The sequence below is a fragment of the Gallus gallus genome, chromosome 13, assembly GCF_016699485.2.
Source record: "Gallus gallus isolate bGalGal1 chromosome 13, bGalGal1.mat.broiler.GRCg7b, whole genome shotgun sequence".
Taxonomy (NCBI): Eukaryota; Metazoa; Chordata; class Aves; order Galliformes; family Phasianidae; genus Gallus; species Gallus gallus.
The window spans coordinates 13,097,485-13,111,157 of record NC_052544.1 but is presented as its reverse complement, the minus strand read 5'-3'; the positions used below and the strand labels follow the sequence as shown (position 1 = coordinate 13,111,157).

Below are 13,673 nucleotides of genomic sequence, written 5' to 3'. Positions count from 1 at the left end.
CTCACCTCCTGGGCAGCTGTGCCACTGCATCACCGCTCATCACCGCACCATGGTTCCTCAGCCCTGACCTCCCCTCAACAGGACTCTGCCCTTCCACAATTCACATCTCAGCCTCTGCTGCAACCCCAGCTGCTGCTGCAGCCACTGTGGAGCAGAGCTCCTGCAAAGTCACAGCGCATTGCCTAAGAACCACTTCACAATTGCACTTTGGAGGTGTGGGTGCATTCCTGGCTCCCAGCTGAGCAAAGAGCAGATGAAGGCTTTTTTACTCCCAGGGCAGAAAGCAGGGACAGCCCCGCATGAATGCCAGCCCCCCCCCCCCCCCCCCAAGCGCCTCTCACAGCTGCACCAAAGGTTTAAATTTTGCTTTTATTATTACAGTGCACATTATTTTATATATTTATATATAGAGATGTACTTGAAAAATCAAATGTATCCAATAATAAAAAATACAGCACGTTAAAGTAGTATAATGCATTCCAGTGTATAGCTGAAGAGACATTGGGATTTACACTAATCCCTACTATTTTTGAACTGGGCTACTTCTGCATTATTTTTTTCCAAAAAATTCACACCAACCAGTAATAGTTATTTAAAAAGCTGTTTTCTGCACTCAATCTCAAGGCATGAAGACACTGGAGACTTCACCATGAGTTAAGGGGCTGTGTTCAATGCTGGCAGGCACAGTGTGGTGTTTATTTTTTTTTCCCTGCCATACTCAGAGCTCCAACCCCCTTTTGGATTTGTCCCTCCTCCACCACGGGAGGGTCAGTCCTCACCCTCACAGAATCCACAGCCATGGTCAGGATCAGCACCTGTGCCACAGTGATGCACACGCTGATCCCCGACCGTTCCCATCTCAGCGATCCTGCACCCGTGCATCAGCCTGCAAAGCAGGGGCAGGATGAAGCTGTCTGAACCTGGCCCTCTCCATCCCCAAACACAGCCACCATTCCCCTTTCTTGGGCTGAAGGTGCTTTTAGTCTCCATGATTGCTAAAACCCATCCCAACACCGAACAGCCCCACACACCGACAATGCACCCGCAGGAGCGGTGAGTGCCTGGGTCTTGCCTAGAGGAGCAAAGCCACCCCTTTGCAGGGCAGCTTGGGTTTTGCTTTTCCTCCTTCCAGAGGAAGGTCTGTCCCAGCCCTGCAGCACCAGTGCTGGCCTCAAAGCCAAGGTGGTGAGGGCTGTCCGGCGCCCGCAGGTCAGAGTGCAGCTCCTCCCAGCAGCCGGGTGCCGCCTCGCTGCCATCGCAGCCCCGCGTCTCAGCCGGCTCAGGAACGAGGAAGAGTGGGGGGAGGTAGAAGGACCTGGGTGCTACGTGTGTCCATCCTTCATCATTCCTGCTTCACTCTGCTTTTTTGATAAAAATCTGAAAGGAGAGGAGGGAGGAAAGCAGTCACGTGTAAGTGCAGCACGTTACATAGCATGGAACAATGAGGGATGCCGGAGATCATAAGGCTGGGGTGGTCGTGGCGGCAGAGCAGCGCACCTCGCTCAGGATGATCCACACTGGGGAGTCGGTCTGGATGGACAGGCGGATGGCTTCCAGCGGCCCGAAGGATGGGTCCACCTCACCCTCTGCAACACCCTTGGAGAAGGAGCCTGGTGGGAGAGCACAGGTGAGGCGGGGCTGGCAGAGCAGGGGGACCAAAGGGACCGTGCACACAGGGCCCAGGCAACAGGGAGGGGCTGAGACCGACTGTGAAGCCAGGAGTGAAGCACAGAGTGCACTCTGCTGCACTGAGAGGAACAGCAACCATCAGTTAGAACAAAATGGGGAGTGTGCAGGCAGACTGATGCAGCACTGTGCTGTAATAGACAAGAGACAGGGTCAGGCACAGGAGGCAGTGCTTCCTTCCACAGCATTAGCAAGCATTCAGCCTGTTATTATGTCCCATTTGGGGAATTATTTAAAAAAAAAAAAACAAAAAAAAAGGAAAAAATCACCCTCAAAGCTCGTGCCCTATTTTCCAAACAAACAAAGAACGGCTTTAAGTCATGTGAAGATGAGCACAGGGGATGGATGCAGGGTCTCCTCCCTGCCATACCTATCTGGATGTAGCCATCGGCTGTCCTGTGGTATCTGACAGCTGTTCCTCTTCCCTCCTGCAAGGTTTCCTTGTCCGACTGCAGGCTCTGCAGGATGGAGAGGAGCTCTCAGCTCCGGACCAGCAGTGAGAGCCACCCCAAAGCCCCAGGCAATAGTAGCAGCCCCCAGAGCCACCCCCACAGCACCCCTGGCCATTTGCAAGTCTCAGCACTCTGTGGCACCTCGTTCCCCTGCCCGGCACAAGGAGCTGCACATCCTGCCCTAGCCCTTCCTTTGCAGCCACCCCATCCACCTGGGTGGGCATCCTCTGCAGGCAGCCCCATCCCAGCTCCCAAGGCGATTCCACACCAGGGGATGAGCTGCTCAGGCTGCCAGCACCTCCCAAAGGCACTTGAGGTTCTCCTGACAGTTCTCAGTGGTTCCCCTTCCTCCATCCTCTTTTTCTTCCCACTCCACCCGTGTCTCAGCTCTCACTAAAACACTCACATCAAATGGCAAAACCTCCACAGTGGTATTGAAGAGTTTGTCTTCTGGGTGCTCGATGTTCCCACTGCGGAAGAAGAACCTGTGACAGAGACCAAAACCACAGAAAACTACACTGAGCACAGGGATATGATGACATTTACCCAAGTGAGCCATCGAACATCTCAACCTAAGAGGTGCCTTCCCAGAAAGCACTTGGTTGGTAAGGAGACCTGTGCCAGATGGGCACACTAGGGGTTGTTCCTAAGTGCACGAAAGCAAAGGCTCCCAGCAGACACGGACCCACCAAAAAGGGTCAGGTCAAATTGCTCCCTCCTCCCAGGGAGCTATAATGGGGATGGGCAAAGAATTCAGCCCAACGGGAGAGCCAGGAGAACACAGGAGAAGTATGTCCTCACACCCTGCGCCCACCCGCTGTCCCCACCCGTGCAGCCCCCAAGCACCAGCCTTTCAATGCGGAGAGGTTTGAAGAATCTGAATCTGATGAAGTCTCCAGCAGTGGGCGTGAAGGCCCAGAAGAAGTCCTCTCGCAGGTAGGCCTTCTCCAGGGTGAAGTGCTGGTAGGTTTTCAGGCTGGTGCTCACCTCCGCAGGAGGGTTGACGTGCTCCTTCCGCAGGGCGTGCTTGCCAAAGTCCTTGTCCTTGATGGAGGCAAAGCAAGAAGGCAGAAAATGGTCACAAGCTGCTCTCAGCCATGAGGAATGGGGTTTCCAACGAGGCTGTGCAAATTAAAAGCTCTTGATTCGCACAGTGGAGAATGGAGCACTGCTGCTCCCCGTGTCTCAGCCAGCAGCTTGAACACAACTTCCAAATGTCACAGAATTCTACACCATAGCAGCTCTCTGCCAGGTGAGGGGCAGCTTATCAACGGCCTTATATCATCTAATTTGTCTGCAGCAGCAGAGGGGATGTCTCCACTATAGGGGTCAGAGACTGCTCAGTACCCACCTTCAGCTTCTGGATTTTCCCAGCCAAAGAGGAGTGGGTTCCCACGTGCTGGAAGAGCGAGGGCTTGAAGCGGATCCTCAGGTTTGCCTTCTGCCTGTCGCAGTGTTTCTGAAATGGGAAAATCCCCCACGTCACCACCCCATGCGTCAGCTTCCAGCATCAACAGAAGAACCCCTGAGGGAATGACCGAACTCAGGGACACAAAGGCCATAACTGGGGCCTGGTGAGCAGCCGGGGCTCACGGCCCACTGCCACGTTTCTCACTGCTAAGCGCATCCTGGCAAACGATGAGCAAATCTCTGGGCGCTGTGAGGTAGGGACAGGCAGAGAATTCAGTTTCTTTTGTCCTTGGCTTATCTGGAAAGCCCTTTCCCTATGACTCAGAGCTCAGGATCTCTTATTTCTGAAGTGACAGTAAGTTCTGGGATATTTAGAGCCTAAGCTCGCAGGCTCACAGTCTCTCATCACTGGGCAGTTTTCAGTCTGTTGGCAGTTTTTGTTGGGTGCTGCCAAAGCTGTTGGCTGCTTCATACCCATTCCACCACGTAAATGAACCTGGACATGCAGCTCTGCTGCAGCCACTGCTCCCCATGGGGAGAGAGACGACGGGGAGGGAAAGGCTAACAGCCCCAGGAGCACAGAGCAGAGCCAGGACGGGGGGAATGGCAGCAGTGCGCCTGGGCTTTCTGAAGTTTCTCCCCCTTTCTCTGACTCACCTGCCTGCCACCAATGGGCACAGTGCAGGGGGTGACACCAAGCACTGCCACTGTCCCCAAGCTGTGAAATCCTGGGCACACCCCGTGTGCCTCCAGCAGATAATCCCCTCATCAGCTCACATGACATTAGGAAATTAAAAGCAGCCACGCTCATTGCTGGTGACAACAAAGGCAGCCCTGCAGAGCAACCGTCAGCTCTCATCTCTGGGTGGGCAGAGAAGGGGGAAGGGGAGAGGAGGGGGCTATGGCACCTCCTGGTTTCTCCTTCTCTCTTTTACTACTTCTGCTAAAGAGGCATCTGCTGACAGCAACACCGACCCAGTGAAGCCAGGGCTGGGCTCAGCTGGTGGTAACAAGGCCATCCTTTCACACAGCTCTGCCCCAGGTAAATCTAAAATTAGTTTAAAAAGGAAAAAGCAGGCTGTATCCAGAGCAGACAAAGCACTCAGTGAAAGCTCAGGTCAAACAAACTTTCACTCAAAAAGACAAATCCTCACTGCTACCGACTTGGTTCCGCACAGCAGGATTTACAAGTGGGAGTCGTGTTTGAAAGGGAGCGGTGCAGAGTTAATCATGCAAACAGTAGGGAAAAGAAGCCAGAAATCCACACGGAAAGTAGGTTAATTTTTAAAAAGGCAACACATTTAAAGAGGTTTGCAGGTTCCCCTGGGAAGCCCTCGCGAGGACTCTGCCAGGCAGGAGCTGATGGGGCTGCATGGTGGGATCTGTGCTGAACCAAATCGCAGGCTGGAGGCTGTAGGGAGGGGGCACAGAGGGCAGTACCATTCCCCACTCCATCCCCACAGCCCTAACCCTGCCTGAGGCTGAGAGGTCATTGGGGGCCAGCAGAGAGGCCCCGGCGCTGCTCTGTCACCCAGCCCTGACCCTCAAGGAGAAATACAATCTTAGCCCCAGTGTGACCGCTTGCCCTGGCACGTGTCACCCGGTCTTCGCGGCCACCAGGTCCCTCCCAGGCTGCTGGCTCTGAGCATGCAGCTATTCTGGGCCACCAGGGCTCAGCTGCTCACTGCCTGTCAGGAGAACACAACCAGTGCATGAGTAAATACAGTATGCTCAGGGAGGAGGGTGGGGAGATGGCGGTGAGCTCATCTCACTCCTGTCCACCCTCGCTCCTTCTCCGCCCATCCCACTCAGTTTAGCCCCCTGCCGCTGTTGCTACGACTTGAAACACAGCCCGCAGGTGCAGGGCTTTCTGCTGCTGACTCCATGAGGCAGCTCGAAGCAGGATCCCATGTGAGCACTCTGCACCCTCCCAGATGCTGCAGTGAGATGCCGGCGTGCCGCCGGGAAGCAGGGCAGGGAGGGTCAGCTGAGGGCAGCCTGTGCAGGCTCCCTGCGGGGATGCTACATGAGCTCTGAGCCAAGGGTTATTCCAGGGTACGGTGTGGGGATGGCTGCTGTGCTGCAGGGCTGCAGGAACAGCCTGCTGGTGCTCAGAGAGATGCAGAAAGAATGCCTTTTCTGGCAGCTGCAGAAAGGGCTTAACTCCCCCCTCCAGCACTACGCATAAGGAAGCCCACAGGAGCAGCAAGGCTGTGCTAAGTCAGCTAGCACCAGAGCTCACAGAAATGACCCTCCAAAGCCTCTGCAGGTACAGACCAACCATGTTTCTTCTCCCTCCCAAAAGGAACTTTCCCTTCAGTGCAGGTTATTTACGTACCGCGTCCTTCTCAGGGTTGCAGACTTTCACCCAAAGGATGTGATCCAGCAGCCAGTCAATGGGTTTGTCCTTATAGAACATCAGTATGAACTCCACAATCAAGCTCAGATCCAGAGACTTGAACATTTTTCCTACAACACAAAAAAAGGGAAAAGAGAGCAGCTATTGTAGGACATTGTCTAGAATGAGAGCTGGGAAGAAAAAAACTCGAGAGGCTGAGCTGTGGAGGTCAGATGTGTCCCTTTCTCTACATAAATGAAATAACGTGAAGCTCTGTTTTATGTACCAGTACTGCTGGCATCACTAATACAGCTCTGGATTTAATATTCACGGCAGAATTAGAAAGCATTAGTGTCTTATAGGTCACAGCAGTACCAAAAGGTCTAAAACTCTCCCATTCAGCAGAGAGAAAGGTTGAAAACCACTCAGCCAGCTGCAGGACAGATCGTTTCCTGCCCTGAAAACTGGAAGTTTTAAGCCAGTCAAACCAGTATCCAGAATAAGAGATCAAGCTGCTACTGCAGCCATGTACTGCTGTTCCCAAAATAGTTCTGTGCTGATGTAAACTTCCTTTTGTACACTGTTAGGCAACACCAGAGCCAATCCAGCCTAGAAGCTACCGGTCGTGTTGGAGCCATCAGACTGTCTGGTGAGCCTCCAACCAGGTTTATTTTTATTAAAAGCGAATGTCAGCTGTGAGTTGGAGGAGCCCTTTTTCCTGTGCAAACATGGGGGTCGTTGCAAAAAATAAGGAGGAACCGAGTCCAAGGTTTTGACCACCTCATGGAGGCAAACTGTTGGACAAGAGCTGACCTCCTTACAGCACCCAGCAGGTGTTTGTGCTTGTTGGGACAGGGGTGAGACTTTACCAATAAACCCCAGCTGAGAGAACTCCAGGATCATCCACTCCTCGGAGGGCTGCTGCAAGGCAAAGTTCTTCATTGTGCTGAGATAGTTTGGTTTGGCCACGATATCGTCCTCCAGCTGCAAGAGGAAGGGACAGTCAGTGCCAATGACACATCCAGGTTCCAGTAAGAGCCTCCCTGCAGAGCAATCACACTGTAGAGTGGAGGAAATCTTTGGCACAGATCTAGTTTATGCTGGAAAACGTTCCAAGCAGATCCTAACAGGTAAACAAAGCAAGGGCTCCTGGTCTGACTAGGGAAGAGGTCTCCAAGTCTGAAGCATCTTAGAAAACCACCTGGCCACCCCCACACTTAGCAGCCACATCTGCCAAGCCATGCTTCACACACAGCAGTGTCCAGCAGCCTCTACTCTCATCAGCTGGAGGGTTGGCACTTCCCCATCGCTGGAGGAGGTGACGGTGATGGTTACAAGACGCTCCTCCACAAGCTGTGACACCACACAGAGGCAGGCTCTGGAGGCACTCATCCCTTTGCAGCCACACACTGGCCAGGGCTTTGCTCGCCTGCAGAGTGAGCAGTCTCTGGGGTTGGCAAAGGCATGCACCAGAGTGGGTGAAACAGAGATGCATGAGAAAAATGGAAGATTACCATCTCCTCTCCACCCCCAGCACCAAACCTACCTGCACGTAATAAATGCCTTTGGACTGGGCATACATCATTAAAAAGCAGTAGTCGAGGTTCTGCTTGGTCCTCCACCTGCAACAGACAAAGGCAATGAGAGCACCCATCCTGCCTAGCACACGGCTGCTGCTGGGGAAGCTGGCACACAGTCGCTCCTTTTGGTCCCTGAGCCATCCATTCAGAGCTGCTACACAACTGGAGGGCTTTCAGAATGAGCAAACCTGGGTTAAAGCCACCACCACGCTCTGCTGATGGCAATACTGCACACAAGCTGAGCCCTGCAAGGCTGTCAACAGCTCACGGCTCAACACCACATCCATCCAGCTCCTGGACAAAGTGAGTTTTGGGGCCTTGTGTGGGCCTGCAGAAGAGCTTTCCCCCTGCTGGAGTCGGAGGGGGAGACGCTGCAATCTAATGATGGGTTTGCTCGCTTCTAAGTTCACTGATTCTTACCTGACTCTTTCCTTGGGGTCCCCAAAGGATTCCCGCAGATGGGAGAAATCGGGGTAGAAATGTGGAGAGGGGGAAATCACCTCCAGGAGACCGGAGTGGATTTCCTTTGGGAATCTGAGGGAGAAAGGCAGCAGTAAATAAATGCTCCACGCCTGACATACCACCTCACAGACCAACTCACTGGGTAAACATCAAGCCACAGAACCAAACAGCAAATGCAGCCTCTAAGATGAACCCTCCCCTCGTGCACCTTCATCCTCACCAAAGGACTCCGCTATTTATGGCACTTAGAAAACACACAGGTCAGCTTCAGACAGAAGGTGCTCTCCCACCACTGCTCTGCAGGATCCAATGGCCCTGCAGACCGGCACAGCAAAGGTAGGACTTGCTGACATCCCCGGCGTTCAGAGATTTTCCAAATGTGCCAGTAATTAAGAGCCGTTTTGCAGAGATTATGCTATGCATTTCTGATAAGTTACTTGCAGCGCCGTGCTGTGCTGCAGTCAGGACAGCCGGCAGGAGTTCCACCTCGTTTCCTCGTGCTGATAAAATCGGCATATATTTTTCCTGTGATGTGGTTTAGAAGCCTTTAAAGAGTCAAACCCAAACAAGGAAAAAAATCTCACTCATCTGAAAAATATGTACCTACAGAAGTGCTGCAAGCAATACCCAGAGACTGCTGAGACTGCCAGAGATAAGCGGGAAACCCAGTTATTTTTACACTGCCCTTTTGGAGAACATTTGGTGCAAGGTTGATTTCCTTTGTTTGTGCGGAGCCTGAAGGGTGGGAGATGTGGCAGAGGGAGACGGAGCAGCGAGAATGGCAAAAACTTCTCACTTAGTTTTCCCTTCTCTGTTCCCTCCTGGGATCGGTGAGATTTCCAACTATTTTCAGCAGTGAAACAGAGCTGATAAAACCTGCAACGAGGCAGCGACCGCCTTCACCTCCTGCAACACGAGCTCAGCACTCCCTGTCCCCGCACCACCTCCATTCCATTTGGAAGAAAAATAAGTGAAGTGAACGGGGGTGGGGACAGAAAGAAAACCATGAGGCCAATTAAAGTTGCAGGCCATCCGCACGGAGCGCTCGCTGCAGATTCCATCAGGATGCAGCAGACAATCGGCCCATTATCCCCGCTGCGTGCGTCCCGCAGCCAGCAGGCAGGAGGAGGGAGCGCTGCCAGCTTCTGCACAGCAAGATGGAGGGCTCTGTTTCAGCTCTGCTCCCAGGGACGGCACACGGCCCTCCGGCTCCGCTCGGGCGCTCGTCCCAACCCCTCGTCCATCATTGGCTTGGGGACACACTGCCCTGCACAGCCTCCTTCTTGTGCTTGCTGCCATCCTTTGGAAACACGCAAGTGCAGGAGCCGGGCTGTGGGCAGAGCCTCCTTGTTCACCATCTTTTCCTTCACCTCTGAGCTCTGGCACTGTTACTGCCTGGCCTGGCTTGCAGTTAATGATCCACCACCGGCTCCTGCACTGATAGCACTGCAAAAGCCACTAAGGCTGTAGGATGTAAATAGCAGCGAGGGAGAGAAAATGTAACTATCACCTAGGACATGGGGAAAACAAACCGGTGGGAGCAGGAGGAAAACCAAACATGGATTTGGTAGGCACTATAGCATGAGGATGTGCGTACCGCACTGCCCAGCTGCTCTGACTCACAGAGCAGGCAGAGGGCCACTCCAGGTACAGCAACAATTGCCAGGATTACTGTAAATCTAAATAATCCCTCTCCTTGCAATGCCAAAGCACAGAAAGAGCAAAAACAGAACAGCGTGGCCACGTGTGTTGAACACTGCAAGCACACAGCAGACTACTGGAAGCTACATACGGGACACATTTTGGAACCAGAACTGAAAGCGGCAAAAGCAAAGACAATGCAGAACTGAAGAACGGCAAACAAAGCAGAGAACAACAAGGAAGGGGCACAGAAAGACACGTATTCCTCCTTGAAGATGCTACCCCTGCCCCGTGGCAGGAACAGCCCAGGCCCATGCGGTCACTCAAAGTGCTTACAAGTTTTTGATATTTTCTGCCACTCCGGCTGTGTACTGGGTGTCCGTCTGAAAACAGAAGTTACACAGCGTTAGATCACTCGGCCCCAGCCTGTGCTGCCCCGTGTTTTAGAAATCACCTTGCATACACCCTGGGCACGCTGTCAGCACCTCCACGTCATCCTCCTTTAACACACGTCTCCCCATCTCGCACCCAGCGCAATCCCCACCGTGACAAAGCCCCCCTCTGAGGCGAACCATCACACCCAGCCCACAGCAGGCAGTGCAGGATGCCGAGCTCTGTGCCCTCCCAGCTCTCCCAGCAATGCCTGCACTCTGCCCACCCCGTGCCTTTGCACAAAGCGTTAAGCGCCAGGCTGTCTGCTTCTTGTTTCAGACGTGCCGGCTTTCATCCAAACAACACTCTCTGCAGAAAAGGATCTCCACCCCTCTTGTGAAAAGCACGGCCTTATTTACGCGCCTGCAGTTTCATTTCAAGTTCATTTCAACACTTTTCTCCCCAAACCAACAGTTTGTTCCCAGAGCTCAACCTGCGGTGGTTTGGAGGCAAAGGTCAGTGGCACTGCAGGGCTCTATCTGGGAGCGAGATAAGTACTAAGCAGGGAAAGGCACGGGACAGAAAACATTTGACCAAGAAAACACCACCAGGAGCAAAGGGCAGGAGACCCAGGAGCAGAAATGTGCGTGTTTCCTGGTGCCTGCATTGTTCTGGGCAGTCACACGCACCACGGGACCGGGATGCTGGTGGATGTGTGGCTGCAGCACTGGGGTCGCTGCCTTGGCACCAGGAGGAGGTGACAATGTGGGATGTGTCACCAGGGAGGCTGTGCTGGAATGGCAACAAGGGGAGGGGGTTTCTCGAGGGAACAAAGCTCCCATTCCCAAAAAGGGCTCTGTTGTGGAACTAGCAGCCAGGGACCCAAAAGCCAAACGCTACTCTAAAGGTCAAACCGTGGGGAAAGAGGCATCAAAACCAGGCATTTATCTTTGAGCTGCTCCCTCTGCCATGCCACTGAGGTTTGTCATTCTCAGTGGATTTCTGAAATTAAGACAAATGCATTTGGGGCTCACAAAAATAATCCTGAGGGGAAAGCCGGGGAGAAAAATAACCATCTAAACCCATAGATAAAAGCAGCTCTTGTGGATTAACGTATCAAGGCTTTTTAGCCCCTGGATTCAGCAACTGATTCTGGACTCCAGACACGAGTGCAAAGCAGCATATTAGTCTCAGATCAAAATAAGTGGGCTCTTGGGTCTGGAGAGAGGTTAGGGCCTTTTTCAAAGAACAACTGAGAAACAACGCTGCTGTAGGGGGGCTGAGAGCCCCCTGAGGTGCGGCCATGGGGCTGCTCCAGCTCAGTCTGGGAACAATCACTCCAGCACTCTTCCAGAGGTAGCACAACATAGACAGCGATAAAAATCACACATCACACAGCAGCTGCTGACGTGAGACATTTGTGTGTTCACATCCCGGCGTCCCTAGCACTTCATTTTGGGCTGGATGCATCTTATGTTCCTGGCAAAGGCTGGGCTCATCTGCCCCGGTCAGAAGACCAGGCCTGCAGGCACGCGGCTGTACTATTTGGCACCAAGAGGGACCAACAGGCCAAGCTCCACCTTACCTCGGCGATGAGGACGACGATGACCGAGTCCTCCTTCTCCTGCTGCGTGAGCTCAGAGATGAGGGAGCTGAGGGTGTCCGTAAGGTAGGAATGCACCTCCCGCTTTACGCTGGGGATTCCCATCACGACAGACACTGCCCAGGGCCAAGAAGAGTCTTTAGAGAGGGGCTATGCCAGACAAGGCGTTCTTCTCAATTCCCATGACCACCCCATGATTCACCCAGTACGGGCCAGTAGCAGCCTGGTGCACCCATGGCAGGGCACCCACTGCAGTCAGGTGCTGGACAATGGCTGGACTGCTGTCCTCACACTGCTTGGACTCTGTGGGCACCTGTGGGGACGGTGAGCTGAGGGCTGAGGCCGTGCTGATGCTCAGTTTTGAAAATCTGGGGCATCAAGGTGGACACAGCCACCGGCAGCCTGGCTGCCCCTAACGCTGGGTAGGTTCAATCAGCAAACAGACTTGGCTTTGTGCTGTTTTACGAAAAGCAGAAAGGAACTAAAAGCTCTTTCTTTTCTCCCCCAGAGACTTAGGAAATGCCCCAGACTCTCCCTGCCCAAGGTCCTTTCCGGCACGTGAATGGTAACTTCAAGAACACCCTTGTTCTCCAAAGCCCTCCCATGGCCAGAAGCACCTTGGTTTAAGAGGAATCAGTCAGCTGCTTGGCTTTGGGTTGGGGTTTGGGAGCAGGGGAGGAAATGTTTAAGAACCCAAGTCCTGCTCTGGATGGGATTTGTCTCCTAACACAGTTTAGAGTCTCCACAAACTGTGCTTTCATCTGACCACCTTGCAGGCAAAGCCTAGAGCACTCCGGAGATGGAAAGCAGCAAAAACCATCTGAGAGAAGCACTGAGAACACTTCAGGAGCACAAACATCCCCATGACACCCTGGCACGCAGATGCTCTGTGGCTTACCCACCCCGTGTGCTGCAGCACCAAGGAAGCTCACATGATACATGCAGCCGTTCCTCCAGTCCTGCTCATCCCTGCAGTGCAGCCAGGCCCGGAGGAAAAGGCAGGAACAGGCACCAGGTGAGAGGAAGAGCACTAAGGCAGTACTAATTCCCATTTACCTCCAGTGCGCCCCTGTCCCACATGCACGGCTGGCTGCAGACTGTTCTCCTTTGACAGCAAATGTGGCAAATGATGGAAGATGGTGGGAAGGTGCAGCACATTCTTGTTGGTGATATTCCACAGTTTTAACTTGGTTTCGTCTTAAAAAGGAAAAGGGAATCAATATGCAAGGAACGGTATGTAGGAAGAGACTGCAAGGCAAAAAGCCTTTTTAGAGCAGCCTGGCCACCCGAGACTACTGCTGGGTTATAAAAAATGAGGCCAACCTTTAACATGCTACCACAAACCCAATTAAAGTTCAGCAGGAGCCATGAGGGCCTTGAAGAACTTCCAAAACATTTGGGAAGGAAGGGGGAGAATGAAGATCAAATGAAGGCCAAATCGGATCTTTCTGGAGAGATCCAATTTTCTTCAACTGAGCAACTTAAAACAAATGAACAAACAAATTGGCAAGGGGTGCTCGGCCAGTCTAACTCCTTCCTCTTCCCTGCCTCCAGATACCCACTACTTTCCATATGCATTCAGTACAGCCATAGGAAACGGCACGTATGACTTGCAAGAAAAAAAGCTTAGAAGCAAGCAAGTTGGCAAATATCACTGGCAGAGGCAATCCCAATGTTTAGTGATGCATATGTACCTGCAGTTAAACAGGAGTTTAAGAGTTCCCAAGCCTATTGCATCAAATGACAATAAAACCCAACAAACACCTCTGAACTCCACCGTTTGCTGGTGCCAGGAGGGAGAAGAGCACCGTCCTACCTGCGCACACACCTCTCTACCTCCTCACTAGCAACCTCCAAACCATCTCCTCTGCTCCTGCTATTCACCAGATAGGCTGCTCCAGGTGCGGTTGATGTCCCGCAGGGCCTGCTTCTCCGAGACAGCTCTCTTGATCTCCTCCAGGACCAGGTTCAGCTCCTTGGAGCGCTTCAGGCTCTCCTGCTCGGCCGCGTGCAGTCGGTCCCGGAGAGCCAGGAACTCCCGCTGGTAGATGTCCACAACGTCACCTGCGGATGGCAAAGAGAGCATTGTGTTTCCTCTGTGCTCTGAAGGGTTTCGAGATGCAAAAGTG

General features: G+C 53.0%; 1 protein-coding gene across 4 annotated transcripts in view; it reads right to left on the bottom strand.

Moving 5' to 3' along the window:
* Positions 1-350: 350 nt before the first annotated feature.
* MGAT4B (alpha-1,3-mannosyl-glycoprotein 4-beta-N-acetylglucosaminyltransferase B) overlaps positions 351-13,673 on the bottom strand; it is a 36,210-nt gene continuing 22,887 nt past the window's right edge. For 2 of the 4 annotated variants that reach the window (XM_015293929.4, XM_046900456.1), the window contains exons 2-15: positions 13,429-13,608; positions 12,601-12,741; positions 11,527-11,660; positions 9,906-9,952; positions 7,887-8,000; positions 7,433-7,508; positions 6,756-6,870; positions 5,887-6,017; positions 3,490-3,597; positions 2,989-3,182; positions 2,545-2,623; positions 2,057-2,144; positions 1,498-1,610; positions 351-1,377 (exon numbers count right to left, since the gene is read on the bottom strand). In XM_015293929.4, the coding sequence (XP_015149415.2) occupies positions 1,354-1,377; positions 1,498-1,610; positions 2,057-2,144; positions 2,545-2,623; positions 2,989-3,182; positions 3,490-3,597; positions 5,887-6,017; positions 6,756-6,870; positions 7,433-7,508; positions 7,887-8,000; positions 9,906-9,952; positions 11,527-11,660; positions 12,601-12,741; positions 13,429-13,608 (1,544 nt within the window). In that variant the 3' untranslated portion in view covers positions 351-1,353. Of the gene's footprint in view, positions 1,378-1,497; positions 1,611-1,632; positions 1,818-2,056; positions 2,145-2,544; positions 2,624-2,988; positions 3,183-3,489; positions 3,598-5,886; positions 6,018-6,755; positions 6,871-7,432; positions 7,509-7,886; positions 8,001-9,905; positions 9,953-11,526; positions 11,661-12,600; positions 12,742-13,428; positions 13,609-13,673 lie in introns of those variants that run through there. The other 2 variants (XM_040647183.2, XM_015293931.4) reach the window with 2 other exon arrangements.